Source organism: Mus pahari, chromosome 18 (genome assembly GCF_900095145.1).
Source record: "Mus pahari chromosome 18, PAHARI_EIJ_v1.1, whole genome shotgun sequence".
Lineage (NCBI taxonomy): Eukaryota > Metazoa > Chordata > Mammalia > Rodentia > Muridae > Mus > Mus pahari.
Window position 1 is genome coordinate 23,789,059 of NC_034607.1, and position 20,329 is coordinate 23,809,387.

Here is a 20,329-nt window from a genome sequence, read left to right on the forward strand (position 1 = left end):
TGAGTGCTGGGATTAAAGGCGTGCGCACCAATGCCAAGTCTAATGCCCAGAGGTTAAGAGTCTAGTTTTATTAGGACATCCTGTGTTTGAAATTTAGGGTGACCTCTGACTTTGCCTCTTCCCCAACCATCCCAAATGGCTGCGTGTAAGGGACTGGATTCTGATTCAGTACGGGTCACCCCTTCCTGTACGCGGAGTCGCTAAAAAGCCTGCCTAGGCTCACGCCAGCGAAACAGAGAAAGTGGCGGGATGGCAGTCAGGACAGCGAGCAGCGGCACGTCTCTCCTGCGCATGCGTGGGGCTCGGCCATCCTCCTCCCCCTCCCCACCTCCTTAACACGCTGCCCATGCTAGGAGCTCAGGACCAATGGCAAACTGGCGCTGCCCGTGCGCACGCGTGCCACGCTAGCCACACCCTCTTCCCTTTGCGGGCGGGAAGAGGCGGGCGGAGAGCCGTTACTGCGCAGGCGCGTGGCCGGAGCGCTCGCGGGTGCGAGCTTCCCTCCTCCTCACCCCGGCGCAGCCTTCTGGGGTGCGCAGGCGCGGAACTCTCCCAGCAGAAAGCAGTCCGAGCCCGGGGGCCGGGCGCGGGGCCTTGTGGGAGGGCTTAAGGAAGTAAAATGGCGGACCTGGCGAACGAAGGTAGGGGAGGCGCCGTCGGGGGCCAGCGGGCGGCGGGCGGGCGGGGGGCGGGAAGTCGAGGGAGCCCCAGAGTCGAAGGGCGAGCGCTTCAGGTTGTGGGAGTCCGGCCTCGCCCGGTCTGGGCCCCCACCGGGCCCCCCTACCGGGGAGTCTGGTCCCCGGCCCGGTTCCTCGCGGCAGCCCCGGCTTCTGCCTCCGCCCGACCTCGAGGCTCCTCAGCCGCGCCGCGACCGCCCCTCCACCCCCCGCCACCACCCCACGCCTTCCGGCCTCGCACGCCGCCCCGGGAGCCCAACGGGCCTTGAGACGCGGCCCCGCGGCCTCGGGCGAGGCGGCCGAAACCTCGGCGCCTGCTCGCGGGCCCAGCCCGCCACGCTCCCTTCCCCGCTTCCCTCGCCCGGGGCCCGGGCCTCCTTCCCCGGCATGGCCTCAGGTCCGGCTCTCCTTCATCCCGCGAAGGTGCTCGGCCACTCCGATCTGTGGCTTGCACCCCGAGGTCTGCTTAAACCCGGGCCCGGCGCCCCTATTCCCGCCACAGGGCTCCAGGTCCTTTGAGGTGCACTTGATGTCCCCTATTTCGGCCTGGCCATCTGATCTTGAAACTCCTAAGTGCTTCTTCACATCCCGTTTTTATTTTTGACACCGTGAAACCTCCCCCGTGGAGTCTGACATCCCATTTAAGGGATTTGAATATGGTAGGACTACCCAGTTGTTGCAGAACCTGCACGTCTCTTCCTTCCAGTCTTCAGAGCCCTTTGGAGTGCAGTTTACATCCCCTAATTTAGGCTTGGCCACCTGATGAGTAGTTCCTAATTCAGTGGTTCTCAATCTTCCTAATGCTGTGACCCTTAAATATAGTTCCTCATTGTGGTGACCCCCCCCACACCATAAAATTATTTTTGTTACTTCTTCATAACTAACTTTGCTACTGTTATGAATGGTAATGTAAATGTTTCTGGAAATAGACATTTGCCAAAGGGGTGGCAACCCACAGGTCGAGCACTGATGTCCTAATTGCTTTCACACCTCCTTTTGCCCCTCCCCTGTGGCCCCGGCTCCCCACCTGAGCACTCTGGGATGTAACACTTTCTCATTCAGTCAGCCTGCAGCCTGACACCCAGGGGTGGCACCCCTTCGGGGCTCCTCCAGGGGTTCAGTTTGGGGATTTCAGGGTCTATTTTTTTTTTTTTTAAGATTTATTTCTATTTATCTAAGTACACTGGAGCTGTCTTCAGACACCAGAAGAGGGCATCAGATCCTATTACAGATGGTTGTGAGTCACAATGTGGTTTCTGGGAATTGAACTCAGGACCCCTGGAAGAGCAGTCAGTGCTCTTAACTGCTGAGCCATCGCTCTAGCCCCCAGAGGTCCATTTTTAGTCCTGTGCTTTCTTCCTTAACAACTACAGTCAGGCTGTTAGCAGGGACATGGTACTTCACTATGCAGTGACATGTAGTCTGAGGCTTCTGTAGAACACCCGGGGACATGGGGTCCTTCAGAGAGTGCACTCAGCCCTAGGAGGGACTGGGCATTGGGGGATAGTTACACTCCATCCAGGCCTTGAACAGTAGATGTAGTAGGTAAGGCAGGTCAGGAAGCAGAGCTATGTGAGCCCCCCCACTCTTATCTATTTTACACAAGCCTTTGGGGATGGAGGCAGTAGAGGGAGCCAAGGAAGTAGAGATTGATGTGATGTACTTTGTGGAGTTTCTTTGTTGTTTTTTTTTTTTTTTTTTCCAAGATAGGGTTTCTCTGTGTAGTCCTGGCTGTCCTGGAACTCACTCTGTAGACCAGGCTGGCCTCGAACTCAGAAATTCGCCTGCCTCTGCCTCCCAAGTGCTGGGATTAAAGGCGTGGGCCACCACCGCCCTGTGTGGGTGTGTTTTAAACACAGATTCCTTTTAAAAATTAGGATTTTAGTTAGTTTGTTTGTTTGAGACAGAGTCTCATATAGTCCAGGTTGCGCTCAGGTTCACTATTCAGCTCTACCCTGCTGACTCTACCTCCCAAGTGCCGGGACGACTGGTATGTACAGTACATGGGGCTAATGCCATGGAGGTCTCCTTTAGAGTGGGTAATATCTGTATAGAATCCCCTCCCCGAAAATCACCCATACCTCAACCTGTTATGGTTGTCCATGGGAATTTCTCTCTTACCCCAAGACTTTGAAGTGCTTAGGAGTCCTCGTCTGTGCCTGCCTCCACTGCCTGCAAGGAGGCCTCTTTCCCTTCTGCTCTTTCATCCAGCGCCTTAGTCAGAAGCTGGAGTACCCTACCTACACAGACCCTTCCTCCCTGACTGGTTCTGACCTCCTTCCTCTTCCTTGCTGGGCTCCTGGATTTCCTCTGTCTGGAGTCCCCCCCCCCCCCCCCGTGGTCTGTTGTTCATGCTACTTTACTCATGAGGAATTCCCAGACTGCCTGTTTTTTTTTTTTTTGGTGGCCACCTTTCCTATCCCCTCTGCCCTGTTTTTCTTTTTTTTTTTTGACTTCAGCTGTCAGTCAGAGGGCTAAGCCATGCTCTGCTGGCGCAGAAGCACTGCTAGGTCAGGAGTGTCTCCACCTCCATCACTAGGTGGGCTCCTGCTTCTGGAGCAGTGCTGGATACGGAGGCCATCCAAGAGCTGTTTCATGGAAAAGGAAGGTTTTGTTGGTGGAAGGAGTTTATTGGTCAGGACTCTCACTGGGAGTGAGAGTATACTTTGTCTCGGAGTACAGTTTGCACGTTGCCCCCTGGGGCTCAGTCTTCTTGTGGCGCCTACACTGTCCACTGTCAATACACACTGCTTGTAAAGTTAAGATGGAGAATGTTTGGTTTTGAAGTTTGTGGCTAGGAAGGTCTGTGCCTGCCTGCTGTTTATCCTCTGACACTACTACTTCTCTCACAGTTGTCTCAGGGGGTGAAGCATGGTGTTTGATATCTTGTTGCCTTTGTAAAGTAGGTGTGTGGTGTTGGTTTTTCTTTTGAGTTAGGTGTCATATAATCCAGGCTGACCTTGAATTTGCTGTCTAGCAAGGCCTTGAACTCCTGATCCTCCTGCTTCTACTTTCCCAGTGTTTGTTTTTGTTTTTTTGTTTTTTTGGCTTTTGGCTTTTGTTTTGTTTTTTGTTTTTTTTAGACAGGGTTTCTCTTTGTAGCCCTGGCTGTCCTGGAACTCACTCTGTAGACCAGGCTGGCCTCGAACTCAGAAATCCGCCTGCCTCTGCCTCCCAAGTGCTGGGATTAAACACCACTGCCCGGCTACTTTCCCAGTGTTAGGATGACAAGCGTTTGACTGAAGTGATGCTGGGAATGGAGCCCTGGGCTTTTCGTACTGGACTAGCGCTCAGCTTCTAAGCATCAGCCCTGCTCCTTGTGTGTTTTGAAGCTTTGAAACTTACCCTGTAGTTATGAGCTCTCTTGGGCTGTGGATCATGTCTTTCCAGGCCCAGATCCCAAGTCCCCGTCTTCATCCATTTCATATCACTCTGCCCTGGGTTCTCCCATCTCAGAAGTTCTGAGGTAGTAGCTGTCTAATGCGACTGGGCATTCAGAGTCATCGTCCTCTTCCCCCAGCTCCCAGCCTGCTTCAGTCCATAGATGCTTGATTTTCATCCACTATGGTGCAGGGTTGCCCTAGATCCTAGGTCCTTGTACCACCCAGGGCAGACCAGGCTGCAGAGCTCTACTCTGTACAGTTCAGGTGAGGTCCACCCTGCTCATATGTAAGGAGCCATCCTCAGCTGTGGTCCAGCTCTGTATCCTGCAGGCTCTCGTTGCCATGGCGACCTCTTGGATCATGAAGGACCTGCAGCTCTCACAGCCCTTCTGTGGAACTTCTGTAGCTCATGACTTTGAGAAATCCCCTTGCACTGCTTCTCTCTTGGGAGAGAGACAGCCTGGAACCAAGCTCTCCCACCCTCGCTCTGTGTTCTCTTCGGGAGTCCCTCAACACTGGACAGAAGGAAGATGCAGAAGACGGTTTTGATTCTGGTGGAGGAAGGGTGATAGCACAGAAGAGCAGGACCCCCAAAACAATGGCTTCTAGCTGTTCAGTGGTCAGCTGAGGTCTGGCTGAGTTGCATATGTGCATAATGGGAACTGAGAGCACACTGAGCTGCACAGATCTGTCCTATGCATTTTAGGTTTAGCACCACAGTTGTGTGTTTAAGTGGATGATAGTAGCACTCTGTCTTCTGACTCCTGTCCTAGGGCCATGATTTCCTGAAATACTTCAGTACATAATTCCACCTTAGGAGTGGGAGTAGCTGCAGAGTTATCTCCCAGACAGGCTCAAGGATGCCAGGGGATGGTAGGCGGTAGGCACAGGCTCTACTCTAGAGCAAGCAAGTTCACTGTGCCCTGAACTGAGGCTTGTTTCCCCACTGACAAAATGGGAATGCAAAGCTTTAGGCTGTAAGCCTTGATGAGTTGCTGCCTGTACCTTGTGTTCCCACCCTGGACCACCTTGGGCAATTCAAAGGCTCAGTGGGGGATCAGAGAGGGAGGAAAAGAATGAAAAGTGCTGGGGGTATGGTCTTGGGTTCCATCTACAGTTTTACATGGGTGGAGGGAAGGGAGGGAGGAGGTAGAGTGAGTCTAGGTTGTGTTGTCTCTGCTCCACTGACATGATCCTGGCTTACCGGCTGATGGGAGCCCAGGAGGTCCTGAATCCTGTCTGCCTGTCACTGTATGATTTTGTACCTCAGGGTTTTTCAACCTGGGCACTTTTGACATTGGGGGGGGGGGGTTCTTCTTGGTTGTGGAGGATGCTGCCCTAGGCATTACAGGTCCTTGTAGCCAGGTGTCCTGTCTGCTATGTGGCCTCAAGTGTCACCTGTGACGCTCTAGAGTTGGGTTTGGTTCCTCTTTTTTTTTTTTTTTTTTAGATTTATTTATTTATTTGATGTATATGAATACACTGTAGCTGTATAGATGGTTGTGAGCCTTCATGTGGTTTTTGGGAATTGAATTTAGGGCCTCTGCTCATTCCAGTTGTCCCCGCTCGCTCTGGCCCAAAGATTTATTTATTATTATACATAAGTACACTATAGCTGTTTTCAGATGCACCAGAAGAGGGTGTCAGATCTCATTTCATTTGGTTATGAGCCACCATGTGGTTGCTGGGATTTGAACTCAAGACCTTCAGAAGAGTAGTCAGCCATCTCACCAGCCCCCTGGCCTCTCTTTACCTTTTATGACCTACACTTAACCTTTAGGTCAAGGGAAGAGCACAGGGCTGTGTGCTGACATAGATGGATGACAAGTGGCCTGGGTGTGTCTTTGGATGAGGCCCTGTGCTTGGCCTTGACTCTTGTTTCTCTAGCAGAGGTGGTATGATAGCAGAGGGGTTTCATGACAGTTGGGCTGCAGAACCTTTACCCTCTGAAGAAAGTGCAGGTGTGTCAAGGAGCCACTTGAACTGAGAGGGAGTTGGAGTGTGGAGGCAGTTGAGCTTGGAGAACCCAGGCCTATTGTCCTAGCACTTGCGAGGCTCAAGTTCAGGCTACCCTGGGTTATAATCCATAGAGATTTCAAGATTAACCTGGACAATTTAGCAAGACCCTGTCTCAAAATTCAAAATAGGAAATAAAGAACAATGCCTGAAGCTAGGTGGTGGTGGTACACACCTTTAATTTCAGAACTGAGGAGCAAAGGCAGGCTAAGTTTGAGGCAGGCCTGGTGCACAGATCGAGTTCCAGGACAGCCAGGGATACACTGAAAAATACTGTCTTTAGTCTCAACTCCTAAATAAAAAAAGAAAGAGTCAGGGACAGGTGGGGAAGAGAGTTCAGTTCAGGCACTAGGCCTGATGATGCAAGAGAGGCTGATAGCTTTCCAAGGTGCTTCCTTTCCATCACTCCTGGTTAGTGGCAGTGGTGTGTCTGTCCTAAAGACCTTTGTTTCTGATGTCTCTGCTGTCCTGGGGTCCCCTCAGTGTGGTGGAGAGAAGCATGTAGCTTAGGGTGCTGGATCCCCCTGCTAGCTCACACTGTAACCTATCCTTCCACTCCTTCCACTGTGCCCTGGGTGTGCAGTGTCCTCTCAGCACTGGCTGCCAGAGATGTTTCCAGAGGCCCAGGGCAGCCAGAGAGTTTAACAGTCTCCAGGAAGGCAGAGTGGAGCACCATAGGGAGAAATTGTCACCTTACCTGGGGCACAGTGGAGGAGCTGCTGCCTCCTAATGAGGCTTCTGCGCTAGTTTTTAATAGGAACTGACCTGAGATCCTGCAGTTGCAGGGAAAGCAGCAGATTTCTGACTTGTCTTGAAAAATGAGGAACTGGTTTGGAGCAGCTTGCACATTTGGGGTTTGCTGGGGCTAGAGGTCAACTGCTACCCCTTCTCTAGAGACTGTGTACCCCTGGACACCTCAGTGCCTACTGCGCTTCTCTGTGATAGAGTGGCTGCTGCCTCTCTTCTACCAAGTCCAGCCTGCTGTGTGCTGGTTGAGTGTTTCCTTAACTTCCCAAGGGTTTACAGTAACTGTGGAGGACTATGTCTGTCCTTGTCATGGTATCTCAGAAGCTTCACTGTGTCCACGGTCTGAGGACCACTGCAGAACTGCAACCTCATAATGACCCCAAGCTCCTGCCAGGTAGCTGGGATGACAGGCCTGTGCCGGCAGGCTCAGATACTTGTTTGTTTTTAGAGACAGGGTTTCTCTGTTTAGCTCTGGCTATCCTGAAACTCACTTTGTAGACCAGGCCTTGAACTCAAAAGATTCACCTTTTGTCTCTGGAGTGCTAGGATTAAAGGTGTGCACCACTATTTTTTTTTTTTTTTCCTTTTTTGTTTTTTTGAGACAGGGTTTCTCTGTTTAGCCCAGGCTGGCCTCGAACTCAGAAATTCACCTGCCTCTGCCTCCCAAGTGCTGGGATTACAGGCGTGTGCCACCACTGCCCGGCGCACCACCCTTTTTAAAGATAAACATATACCCATACGCACACATACAAACACACACACCCTCTCTGACTGGGTTGTGCCTCTGGTGAGCACTTGTTTAACATGTGCAAAGGCCCTGGGGATCACCAGAAATTAGGTCAGCTCTTACTCTTTCCTGGTGTCATTACCCCAGATAAATCCTGGCTCCTTCCTCACAGGGTGAGGGTCTTAGCAGCCATTGCTCTCATCTGTGTATAGCCTTGAGTCATATGCTGGCATGGTAGTGGGTCCTACTGCCAAAAAGCTTGAGAGCCAGGAAGGAGCCTGGGTTTGTGAATTGTCTGCAATTCAGGGCATTTTGCCTGGGTCTAGCCAGCAGGCTCCTGTCTCAGTTCCTGCATCTGGAAGCTGGGCAGGAAGAGGAGTCTGGTGGTTTTCGGGATAGGGCTGTTCCCAAGTGACTGCCCCTGAAGAATGTGGGAATGCATGTTAATCCTGCTGGCTGCAGATCAAGATGTTCTCTGTGCTATACTCTGGCAGGATAGACTATCATTGGGGCTAGCATAGGATGATTGGTGATTTTTGTGACCCCCTCCTTCCAGGGCATCAGCCACATTCACTCACCCTCTGTCACTGAAAGAATCAGCAGGTTAGGGGAGACCTGAGCACCCCAGAGATCTGCCCTGTGAGGCCAGGGAGAGAGAGAGGTGTCCTGAAGCTAGGCTCTATTGGGTGATGGCATCTGTCCCAGTCAAGTGTGATCAGGTGCCTAGTATGGGCAGGGACCTGACCTCTTTTCTTCCCATGTTAAGGTGGGGTTGCTGATCTTGCATGTGCTAAAGCTTGGGGTTGGTGGCTCTCTGGTCTTGTGCTTTGTGAGAGCTGGTCCTCCCCATTCCCCATCTGCTATGCCCAGTAAGTGCTGTGGGCAGCCTTGTATGGCAGAGAGTTGATGGAGTCAAACCGTGAGGGGCAACTGCCTGCCAGCCAAGTGAGGTGAACTGCCCTCCTTTTCAGTACTGCAGCTTCTGGCAATTCTGTCATTGTTGAGTGACAGGAAGGATGCCAGAAGTGCAGCCCCTCCCACCTCCTGGCACTGACCACCACGGTGCCTTCTACGTTTTAGGCTCCTCACCTGACTTCTGTGAGAATGTCCCCTCCTTGAATGTAGCTGCTCTATGTTTGCTTGGTTCTGGCTTCCCTAGTTAGCTGAGATCTCATCCCTACTGGTGACCTCGGGCCTGGCACCTACAGGTTCTCAGCTTACCTTGTCTTCTCTCAGAATCTGCCTCAAGGACCTCTGGGATTGCCAGCCACCAGGCATTGCCTCTGGCACGTCATTGTTGGTCACCTGAAGGGTAGCAGCTTTCTTTTTGTGCATGACCTGTGCTTCCAGATGGCCTCAGTGATTTGTTATGTGGTCTTGGATGTGATTGCAGTGACAGCGACTGACACTGCCTTGGATCCTGCAGTGGGTCACTGCGTCCTTAAGCACTTGAACACAGCTCTTATTTACCCTTCCCTATTTCACGGTCACCAGGATCTGCATAGCTGAGGCCTTGAATGCACCCACACTTCCACCGTCAATCTCAGGCAGCTGTCCAGCACTATGTGTTCTGGGGCCTCAGATTTCCTTCCAGCTGGGCTACTTTCTCCACCAGCCTTTCCTTGATTTCACTGTGTCCATGTCGAGCCACGCAGGGCACTTTTCTGCCTTTGTTACACTGAGGGACTCTGTATAGCACTTCCTTTTTATGATCTCACTGGGGGTTTGCCAGACTTAGCGTGAGCAAACTCTTCCTGGGCTGAAGGGACAGCAGGATGGAGGAGGCAGCAGATGTGGCCTGACTTCTCAGGAGCTGATCCAGTGGGCGAGGTCTCCCTCACTTCAGAGGCTGGTCCTTAGCTGCTGTTAGTAGTACTGAGGAGTAGGGCACCCCTGTGGTCAAGGCCCCCTTGGCTTGTGCTATGCCTCCTGGACACTCAATACCTGGCCACAGTAGGAAAATGGCATTAAACATGAGTGAGAATGACAGGTGCTTTATGTGTCGGCTACCGGTGGAGTGCTGTTCCCCCTGTTGTGGGATTTGTAGAAAACGCAAATGGCGTGCTTACCCGAGCAGTGCTGTTCCCAATTCCTCTACCAGCCCAGCTAGGGACTTTCAGAGAAGTGTCACAGGAAGATGCTTCCAGATGCCACCTTGCCGGTCAGGGCAGAAAGCCTGAGACACATAGGCCAGAGGCCTCCTCATTCCCCACTGTGGAGCTCACAGTGATGACAGGTGGAGACTTGTATGGCAAGGGTTTGCCTCTGCCCAGTGCAGATTGTTCTCAGGGCAACTGACAGCTGGCGTTTGTAACTGTCCTCACTGGATTCAAGCGGCTGACTCAGGGCCCCGGGTGCTGGAGGAATATTTACCAACAGTGTTCTCAGATAAGGAGATGGAGGCGCTTTGCTGACATGGTGCTGAGCCCTTGGGGGCTGATCAGCTGTGGTGACTATCTGGAAAGTGAGGCGGCATCAGGAGGCAGCGACGAGATATGAGCTCCTTCTGACATTCTGCCTGTCTTTGCCCTGCTTTGGTGGACTCAGGCCCCAAAGTTCCTCCCAGGTGTTTGTCCTCTAGGGGTTAGATGACAGCTACTGTAATGTCTGTGAAACTCTGTGTGGTTCAGTGAATTCAAGGCTTACTCCTGTCCCCAGCCTTGGGGCTCCTGTTGTACTTGCACCCTCCCCTCCTGCCCTGGCCTCTGTCCATCCCTTCTGTGCTGCCCTGGAGAGGAGAGTGGCCAGGATATAGCCTGCATTGTCACCCACTTTAGTTCTGGAACCCAGCATTTAATAAATATCTGTGGGGTTGCATGGGATCTTGTTTATGAAGTAGGTGTTTTCTTTTTTTAAAGTTTAATTACATGTGTGAGTCGGTGTACATGACTTTAGTGTTGGTGGAGCTCCAAAGAAGGCTGTGGTTTGAGCCTCCTGTTGTGGGTTCTGGGAACCAAACCCAGGTCTTCTGCAAGAACAGGAACTGTGCTCAGTGGCTGAGTGGCTCTCTAGCACCTTCTGTTTTTGTTTGTACTTACGACAGCCTTCAGGACAGGTCTTCTACCATGTGGGTTCCACAGTCCAGTTGGCACCAAGTACCTCACCCTGCTGAGCCATCTCACCAGCCCTGTTTGTTTTTGAGGTAGTCCCATGTATCATGTAGTCATCTTGGACTCCTGATCCTCTGCCTCTACCTCCCCAGTGCTCGTTAGGGGTGCAGGCGCAGGTGTGTGTGCCACTACGTGTGGTTTCTGTGGTGTTAGGGATGGATATGCAGCCGTGTGCCCTGCTTAGAGAGTGGGTGGATTTTAGGTGTCATACTTCGGTTGACATGCTGGCCACAGACGTTTTGGGAGCTTGTCTTGGTGTCCCTGTGCTGATGGAAGCTGAGGACACTGTCTGCATGTTGACCACAGGAGTGAGCCATGGTGCAAGGCAGCCAGCCCACGCTCCTGGTGGATCTTATGCCCTAGTAACTTGGAAGCATGGTAGCTTTAGACATCTGCCACACCTGGTGGCATGATGACTGCAGGTGCAAGAAAGGAAGGCCTGGATGGTCCCAAGTGAGAGGCCAGAGTGGGTCTGGTCTGCATTGATGTCACCTGTCTGGCTGCTGCTGTCCCCAACTGAACATGCCTCTGGATTTTCTAAAGCTGTTCTTACCTGATGCTGATCTCTGCAGCTTATCTGATCTGATCTTTTCTTTGGGGGACACATATCCCATTATACTAAGGGGCTGCCTCTGAGGAAAGGAAAGAGTGACTTCCCCAGGCTGCAGCAGCAGGCACCATTTATTGGGTTGACCAACATCTGAGGCTGGTCAGCCCCACACAGGACCTAGGGACTGAGGCTCCAGCCATCCACTCTGTAGTTGCCCTGTAAGTCCCAGTAGTTGACAGGTGGCCAGGCAGTCCTAGCAGGAAAAAAAAAAAATTGTCTCATTTCATAGTTCCAGCCATACATTTACGAGGTAGTATCCCCTGGGCTGAGGTGCTATCCTCAGCAATCCTAGAGCCAGGGTTGGGTGAAAAGGGACCAAGATGGCCAAAGTGCTGCCTTCTTGCACATCTCACAGATGCTGGGTGCAGAGGCAGAGCTGCGGATGGATGGGTACTGGCCCAGCTGCTAAGCTTGGGCCCAGAAGTGCTGACAGGGCTCTGGGGAGCTGGCACAGACTGTGGTGAGCTGCTCCTCTGCCCAGTTTATTTCCCTGCCATCACTTGTATTAGCTGTAGCTACAGGAGCCATGAGCCTGGTATGTTATTTTCTGGTGGTTCTTGGATGTCAACTTGGGCTATAAGACAGATGAACACAGGTGGTCACAGGAGCACGGGGCAGAGGGGACTGAAGTAGTGAGAGTGTCACTGTCAGCAGACTGCATGTTTTAAGTTCTGTGACCCAAGGTCAAGTTCATTGTCCTGCTTCTTCAGGACTGGGTTATGGGTGAGTGGGGGGTGTCTGTGTGGTCACAGCCTTGATGTTTGTGTCCCTCCTCAAGCCTGCTCTCAAATGGTTACCCTATGGTCCTTTCCTCCCCATCTCCTCTCCACATGTGCTGAGTTGTGGATGTGTGCACATCTGCCATCTCAGGACTGTGGCTGTTTTTGGCATCGTGCCTCATAAGTGCCCAGGCCTCTTTCTACTCAACCTCAGTGGCATATGGTGCTAATGGGAATTAGCACAGCCAGGAAGGCACTGCCGGTACACGTCCTGTCCCATCAGATGCAGAAGCCTCTGGGCAACACATCATGGCCGTGCTGCTGAAGTCCTGTTTAATCAGCACCTGTGGAAGCCAGGTTGTTTGGGTTTCTAGGGGTGCTATCTAGAGAGCAGAAGTGTGATGACCAGCTGCTTGCCAGTCAGGCGGGTGATGTACACTTTTAATCCCAGCACTTGGGAAGCATCTCTGTGACTGTGGCTAGCCTGGTTTACCTACATAGTGAGGCCCAGTCTCAAAAACAAAATAGCAGCAAAAAAACCAAGTTGGTACTCAGCTTTTAGGCAGGAATCATATGGTGCTCTGGTGTCTTGCACCCCTGTCCTGAATCCTGAACCCAGTACTGTGCTTGTAGAAAAGGACAGGACTGTGCCACTGGTGTGCTCCGGGATGTATCCTCTGAGCAGCTTGGTGTTCTGTGAGCTGCTTTTTAATTTGTTTTTGTGTACATTGCATATATGAGTGTTGTCAGCTACCTGTGGGCACTCATTGGCATACTACACTAGGGTGTCCACCAGACCAGAAACAAAAGAGCCATGTTGACAATTCTCATGCAGTGTTCAGCAAACATTGATGTTTCTTTTTTCAGAAAAGCCTGCTGTCGCACCGTCCGTCTTTGTGTTTCAGAAGGACAAAGGACAGAAGGTAAGGGGCTACTGAGCACTCTGAATACATACCTTCCTCCAGCTTGCTCTGTCACCTAATAAGCCATTGAAGGCCAGGCTGATGGGACCTCTGAACTTGACCTTGAGCTAGAACATCAGCCCTTGACATGGTCTCAGATCCCAATACTATGTTTTAGAATTGTCTCCTTGTCCTGGGAAAGCCAGGGCAGAAGGACTGAGAAGGGAAGGGACTTCGGGAAGGAGAGAGGTTGGTGAATTCTAGACTAGCAAGTATTGTGCAAATTTTAGGGTGCATGGAACATACACTTAGCACACAGCCCCCATTCTATTCCAAGCACCCTAGGAGAATATCTTAGGGGACTATGTCCCAGCCAGTGTATGTCGCTGCATCTGGAATAATCTGCTTACTGTTCTGCCCTTCCTCCCTGTCTGTGGAGCTGATTCCTCCCTCTTGGAGAACATATTGCTCCAGAGGCCATATGCTGCATGTCTAGGGGATGCCATGTTTGGCCCTTGCTAGGTGTGGAGAGGCAACAGCCCAGGATGCCACTGTCTTTTTGACTGTCTTTTTCAAGGCCATCATTTGTCCCCTACTGGACATATCTGAAGACAGTGGCTGCTGGTGGCAGGGCTCCCAACCTGTGTGAATCCTGTGCATTTGCATCCTGTTGGGAGAATGGCAGTATTTGGGATTTGGGTAATCAGCTAGGGACGTGTGTGTGTGTGTGTGTGTGTGTGTGTGCGTGCGCACGCGCCTGCATGCATGCATGTGTCTACTTAGGTGAAGGAAGCCGCGGTACACTAAACTCCCATGCCTGCCAGGGTGACATTACCTGAGTGGTGGTGTTGAATAGCCTGGCTCTCCATTTCTATTTTTTTGCTGAAACATCTGGAGGCCACAGGAAGCTGCAGGTTTGTTTTGGTGACTGGGTGGTTTCCAAATTGCCATGTGGACTTCTGTCCCCGCCTGGTGACAGTTATGCCTTGGCATCCTCTGTGTAGTCTTTGGTAGGAGTCAGAGTTGTATCAGATCTGTCTTGGTTGTTTCTCTCCAGTGTTGGGTAATATCGAGACTTTTCTAGGTCCTCCAGCAATCATCTGTTAGGCAGCTTTAGTTGGGTATGTTGAAACCCCCACACAGTCCCCAGCAGCCCCTCTGCTGCTTTGTGGATAGACCCACAGCAGGGGCCTGTTGTACTGGGGCAATTGGTGGCTCTGAGGTTTGAATGCCATTGCCCAGGGTTCCATACACAGAAGGTCCTTGCTGTCCCAAGTCTTGCAGAGGAAGCTTCCAGTGGGAACTGCCACAAGCCTGCCAGCAGGGTACAGCTCTGAGGGGGATGCTAGGGGCCTGACTAAGTGTGAGCACACCCACCAAGTGTCACAGACCTTGGGGAATCACATGAGATCACTGGTTTGGGTTCAGCTTCTCCAAATGGTGCGCATGACTGGCCTTTTGCAATGGCTTTGCTTCTAAGAGTGCCATCTATTCTTACCAAATTCATGGGCTTACCAAAGTCCTGTTTCTGCAGTGTGACCACCAGTCAGAAGTGATAGATACAGGCCAGCCTGGGCTACATAGTGAAGGCCCATCTCCTTACTGATTTTGTATGCAAGCATGTCTTTATACCACATGTGTGCAGGTACCTGTGGAGACCAGAGGAGGGTGTTGATTCCCAGGACTAGATGGAGCTAGAGGTGGTTGTGAGCCGCCTGATGTGGATGCTGTTGTTACATACAGTATACCTTCCTGGGAGGAATCCCTGTGCACAAGTGAGTTAACGAAGGGGATGGCTCTTGAATAGAACTTGTCTGGCTCCAGCTACTGCCCACAGAGAGTGTGGCTCAGATAGAGGCTTCCTAAGTTATAGCGTAGGCTCCTGCTTTCCACGCAGGATGTCATTTCTTTCAGGTCTTGGCCCTGGGTTACACTTTGAGCAAGTCTGGGCACGTGGGCAGATTTGCCAGACTTATTTCTTCAGTACACCTTGTTGTTACCCAGGTCATTTTGCCTACCTTGTAAGAGTTTTGCTCTTCTCCAGAAGAGACCCAGGGGCTTTGAAGAGGCCAGGACTTGGCATTGGCTGTGGCTGCCTGTCAGAGGTGTGTTCCTGGGGGATGGCTTGTCAGTGTTGTGAACAAATGCTCACAACCAGCATGATGTCTGCTTATCTCTAACAGTTCTGAGTAGCTACTGCTTATCTCTGTGGTTTGGAGAAGCAGCCTTTTAGCTTAGTTCCTTCCCTGATTTAGTTAATGAGTGTCTCTGAAGCAAATGTACTGCCAGATCTTTATGGCAGCAGCTCTGCTATGTTTATGGTAGTCTCTTCTACCCCACTGGGAGCCAGACCCTAGACCTCTCTGTGAGGAGAGGCCCCTGGGTCACAAAACCCTGTCAAGCGAACAGGCAATATTACTGACAGAGTATGAGGCCACTCTCCCTCTGTCCCCAGACAGGACCAGCCAGGCTTCTCTCAGGAGTCTGTCTTCCTCTTCCTCTGTTGGTTTTGTTATATTTTCAGTTTCATTTTGAAAATTCTCAGATCCTCAGAAAAGATAATGCTAAGGCTGGGCATGGTAATACATACCTTTTAATCCCAGCATCAGGAGGCAGAGGCCGGTGGATCTCTATGAGTTCGAGGCTAGTCGGGGTGAAACTCCAGTGTGCACGTGCACAGAAGGACTGCAAGATTTGGGCCAGCCTGGGCTACTTGGTCTATGTAGAGAAGGATGTACTAGACAGTAGTGCAGGATTGGAAGAGAGCAAGTACCTCAGTTGCCAGCCAGGAGCTTTCACCTCCATAACAGGTGCATCAGCAGTGAGGGCCAGTTCTCTGTGTAGCCCAGGGTGACAAGTTGCCACCTCCTGCTGTTGCCTGACTAGGGAATCTACCCACTCCTGTTTATTGGTGTTTGTTTCTGTCATTCCTTTTATTTATATATATATGTACACACACACACACACTGTAACTGTATGGATGGTTGTGAGTCTTCATTTGGTTGTTGGGAGTTGAATTTAGGACCTCTGCTCACTCTGGTCGGCCCCCCTCAGCCCTGCTCAGTCCCTGCTTGCTCCGGCCCAAAGATTTATTTATTATACGTAAGTACACTGTAGTTGTCTTCAGACGCACCAGAAGAGGGTGTCAGATCTCATTATAGGTGGTTGTGAGCCGCCATGTGGTTGCTGGGACTTGAACTCAGACTTTTGGAAGAGCCGTCCGTGTTCTTACCCGGTAAGCCATCTCGCCACCCCTTGGCTTTGTTTTTTAATGCTGGAACCAGTGGCTTGTGTGCTGGCCTAGCATCCTAGCACCAAAGCATGTCTAAGCTTTGTTTACTTGCTTACTTAATAGTTTCTAGTGACTATTTTTGTTTAGTGATAGGATCTCACTGTGTAGTCCTGGCTGACCCTATAACTTGCTGTATAGAGCCTGCTGTCCTGAACTCTGTCTGCTTCTGAGATCTGCCAACTTCTGACTCTGCCTCCCAAGTGCTGGGATTAAAGGTGTACACAACCACACCTAGTTTATTTAGTAATCTTTTAAAGATTTATTTATTTTATGTATATTTGAGTACTATGTAACTGTCTTTAGACACACCAGAAGAGGGCATCGGATTCCATTACACATGGTTGTGAGCCACTGTATGGTTGTTGGGAATTAACTTAGGACTTCTGGAAGAACAGTAAGTGCTTTTAAACACTGAGCTATCTCTCCAGCCTCTTACTTATTAATTTTTGAGTTAGAAATCTCATGCTTGGGGATGGTGAGATGGCTCAGTGGGTAAGAGCGCCCAACTGCTCTTCCAAAGGTCCGGAGTTCAAATCCCAGCAACCACATGGTGGCTCATAACCATCTGTAACAAGATCTGATGCCCTCTTCTGGAGTGTCTTTAGACAGCTACAGTGTACTTACATATAATAAATAAATAAATCTTTAAAAAAAAAAAAAGAAAAGAAATCTCATGCTTGGAGTTAGAGAGTCTCATTGCCAGGTAGTGGTAGTGGTGCACACTTTGAATCCCAACACTTGGGAGGCAGAAGCCGGTGGATCTCTGTGAATTTGAGGTTATTCTGGTCTACAGTGATTTCCAGGACAGCCAAGGCTACATAGAGCAAAGGGTTTCTTGAAAAACAACAACAACAAAAACAGTCTCATGGCTATCAACTTAGTTAGCTGGGTGGTCATTGTTTTTTATAATTTATTTTAGACATATGGGTATTTTGCCTGTGCATATGTTTGCACTCTGTGCTTGACTGGTGTTGGAGCAGATCAGAAGAAGGTGTTGAGCCCTTTAGAACTAGAGTTTTAGACAGTGGTGAGCTGCCATGTAGGTACTAAGAATCGAATCCCTGTCTTCTAGAATACCCAGTTTTCTTTGAGTCATCTTTCTAGCCTTTTGGTCATAATTTTTAAAACAGTCTTTTATAGCTCAAGATGCCATTGAGCTCACTGTGTATCCCGGGCTAGCCTTGACCTCCTGATTATCCCGCTTTTACCTCCTAAGTGGGAAGCTGGCATGGGAACTAGAGGTGGAACCCAGGACCTTCTACATGTGAGACAAGTGCTCTACAATGGAGCCACAGACCAGATTATCTTGTTTTATTTTATTTTGAGAAAGTCTTGATTTGTAGCCCAGGCTGGGATTCACATACCATCATCTCTTCCTCCTCCTCCTCCTCCTCCTCCTCCTTTTTTTGGGGGGGGGGGTCGGGGGTTGGTTTTTCGAGACAGGGTTTCTCTGTGTAGCCCTGGCTGTCCTGGAACTCACTCTGTAGACCAGGCTGGGATTAAAACCGTACACCACCACGCCCGGCTGAGTTCACACTTATAAGTGCTGGGGTGACAGGTATGTACCCCCACTGACTCCAGACTTTAGACACCTGACTACTGGTGGCCAGATTGGCAGCACAGGGTCCTCTTACCCTCTCTATCACCATGTCCTAGGAAGGTTCTCTGTGTGGTGTGGGTATGAGGCCATCGCTCTGTGTGCCTTCGAGGTACCTGCTTCTCTGTGCTTGCTGTATTTTGTCAATGACAGACAGGACACAGCTGTCAGTCTCCCCTCAGCACCTCAGCAGTAGCTCTCAGAAAGCAATGCTGCTCAGCCCTAGCACTGACTTTGGACATCTGGTCCTCCCTGGGCAGGTGGCAAGCTGTCCTCCTGCATCTGTGCCCATTGTTCATATGGCATCTGGACCGTTTGGCTTTTTAGTGTGGTTGCCCCTGGGGACAACAGGGCCAGAATTGGGTAGCAGGCTGGCATTGGTGTAGTTCAGTAATGGAAGACAGAGGTAGAACACCTTTCATTCTTGTCTTTCTTCTTGGCCCCTGAGAGCCCACTGTATACCCTCCATGTGATTCTAGTCAGCTGATCCTGGCTCCCGTTCCCAGCAAGGGATTGAATTTTACTCTTATGGGTAGCAGAAGGGGCTGGTGGTGACCACTGTGACCTAGGAAGCTGATAGTGTCCTTTGATGCTGAGACCTAGGCAAGAAGTGACCTGTATAGAAGCTTCATAAGCTCTTTTCACTCCTCTGGGCCAGGGTCTCACTACATAGCCTAGGCTGGCCTGGATCTCAAGGTCCTCCTGCCTCTGCCTCCTTAGTGCTGGGATCGCAGGCTTGTTCTACTACAGCTGGCCTTGAAGGAACTTTGATGGAGCCGTTTCTTTCCACAGGGCTCTGCGTTTGTTGTATTTTCTTTTGATGGGGGTCATGTTTCAAAGTAGCACCCATGCCACGTCTGGTGACACAGCCCTGCGTCCCAGCCACCCGGGAGGCTGAGACAAGAGGGCCCCTGGATCACAGGACTCAAGGTGACCTGGGCATCAAGACTCAAATCACAGCACAGCCCTGTGGGCAAGTCACACCCTTGAGACGTTTCCTTCCTCTCTGGCAGACAGCCACAGCCATTTTAGTTATGGGCTGAGAACAACTGGTGGACAGTGCCATGGGGTTTGGGGGCCCTGGACCACTGTAGCAGGACATCACCTGAGAAAGAGTTGGGACCACAGGTGCTTGGCCTAGAGGCCCTTAGAGCCCCCAGGTCTACCTCAAAGGCTGCTGGATGTTAGCTTTTGTATCCTTTGCCCTTTTCCAAATAAGCCCGCACCTAGGGTGTGTGGGGTGAGCCTGGGAAAACCAGAGGCCAAAAACCTGTGGGTGTCTTGGCTCTTCTGTCACCGATGTGTCCACTGACAGCACTTTAGTATCTGGCTGGAGTGGATGAGAGCAGTAGAGCACCATCATTCTAAAAAGGAAGCTTAGACCCTACTTGCCCAAGAGCCCGATGCAGAAAGGCAGAGGTAGGGACAGGGCCCCTCCCCTTTTCCAGTGGCCTGTCTTGTCCCCAGGGGCCACACCACATACAACCCGACACTTATCCCTCACCCTTCCCCACAGTGTGGCCTTTTGTGTACATTGAAGGAAAATTGTCTTTTTTGCCCCCCAGTCCTCCACAGAGCACAGAGACTTGCCGGAGTCGGGAGAGGAGCCTCGGGGGGAGGCTGAGGCGCCCTGCCCTGATACTGGGTACCCCGAATCCATTGGGGAGCATGCCTTAGACCCTTCCGCCCCTGCTAGCGCTTCCACCAGCTCTCCTCCGCCCCCCGCTCCTGCAGCCCAGCCTCCTTGTGTGCGAGAACTGGCAGGGGTAAGTGCCCACAGCCCACCCTGCACTCCATTCCCTGGCCTAAGTCCCTGTCTTTTCGACCCCAAGACCACCTGAGGCATCTGGGAGTGGGCAGCAATGACTTACTTGGTTCACTTTATGCCACTGACCAGACATAGCGACCAAGCTCCTTACTGTCTCTACCCAGTGAGTGATGGGGTCTGCTTCCTGGGAGATGGGAGAGGCCTCAAAGAGGAACTGGGCAGCACTGCCTTCCAGGCCCTTCCTGGCCTTAGTGGCTTCCTCCCAATTCTCTCCTCCTGAGTCTGAGTGGCAAAGTTCAGGGTCTGAGGACCCCAGGGGCTCTGGATACTCTGCACTTGGGCTGCAGTGAAGCAGGAAGAGGGGAAGCACCTGTCCATTTCTAGCACAGGAGGAGGGCGTGAGTGGGTAGATCACACCTCAGTGGCAGGAAGTGTCTCTGCTGTACTGCTAGGTCAGTGAGGGCTACAGAGGTGGGTGCTCAGTGAGTTCAGAGCACCTGCTATGAGGCTAGGGGGACCCGAATTCAAGTTCCCAGCACCTAACCTACATAAAGAGCCAGACATGGTATGTGTTGATAGCACAGCTAGGCTCTGCCTGTATCTTCCAGCTTGAGTGGTCCCTCCCTTCACACCAGCCCCCGTTCCCAACACCGAGTCATGCTAGGAGAAGCTCTGCCCAGGGTGAGGCTGGGGTCCTGCCATGTCGTTTGGGGATTCAGGCTCTGAGAGGAAAGAAGCAAGGTTTTTATGGTGTGCCAGGGCCTGTGGGAGATTCCTCCTC

General features: G+C 51.4%; 1 protein-coding gene across 2 annotated transcripts in view; it reads left to right on the forward strand.

The window, feature by feature from the left end:
• Window positions 1-539: 539 nt before the first annotated feature.
• Ranbp3 (RAN binding protein 3) overlaps window positions 540-20,329 on the forward strand; it is a 37,813-nt gene continuing 18,023 nt past the window's right edge. The window contains exons 1-3 of one of the 2 annotated variants that reach the window (XM_021217655.2): window positions 540-641; window positions 12,857-12,912; window positions 19,346-19,546. In XM_021217655.2, the coding sequence (XP_021073314.1) occupies window positions 620-641; window positions 12,857-12,912; window positions 19,346-19,546 (279 nt within the window). In that variant the 5' untranslated portion in view covers window positions 540-619. The remainder of the gene's footprint in view (window positions 642-12,856; window positions 12,913-19,345; window positions 19,547-20,329) is intronic. The other variant, XM_029531278.1, reaches the window with a different exon arrangement.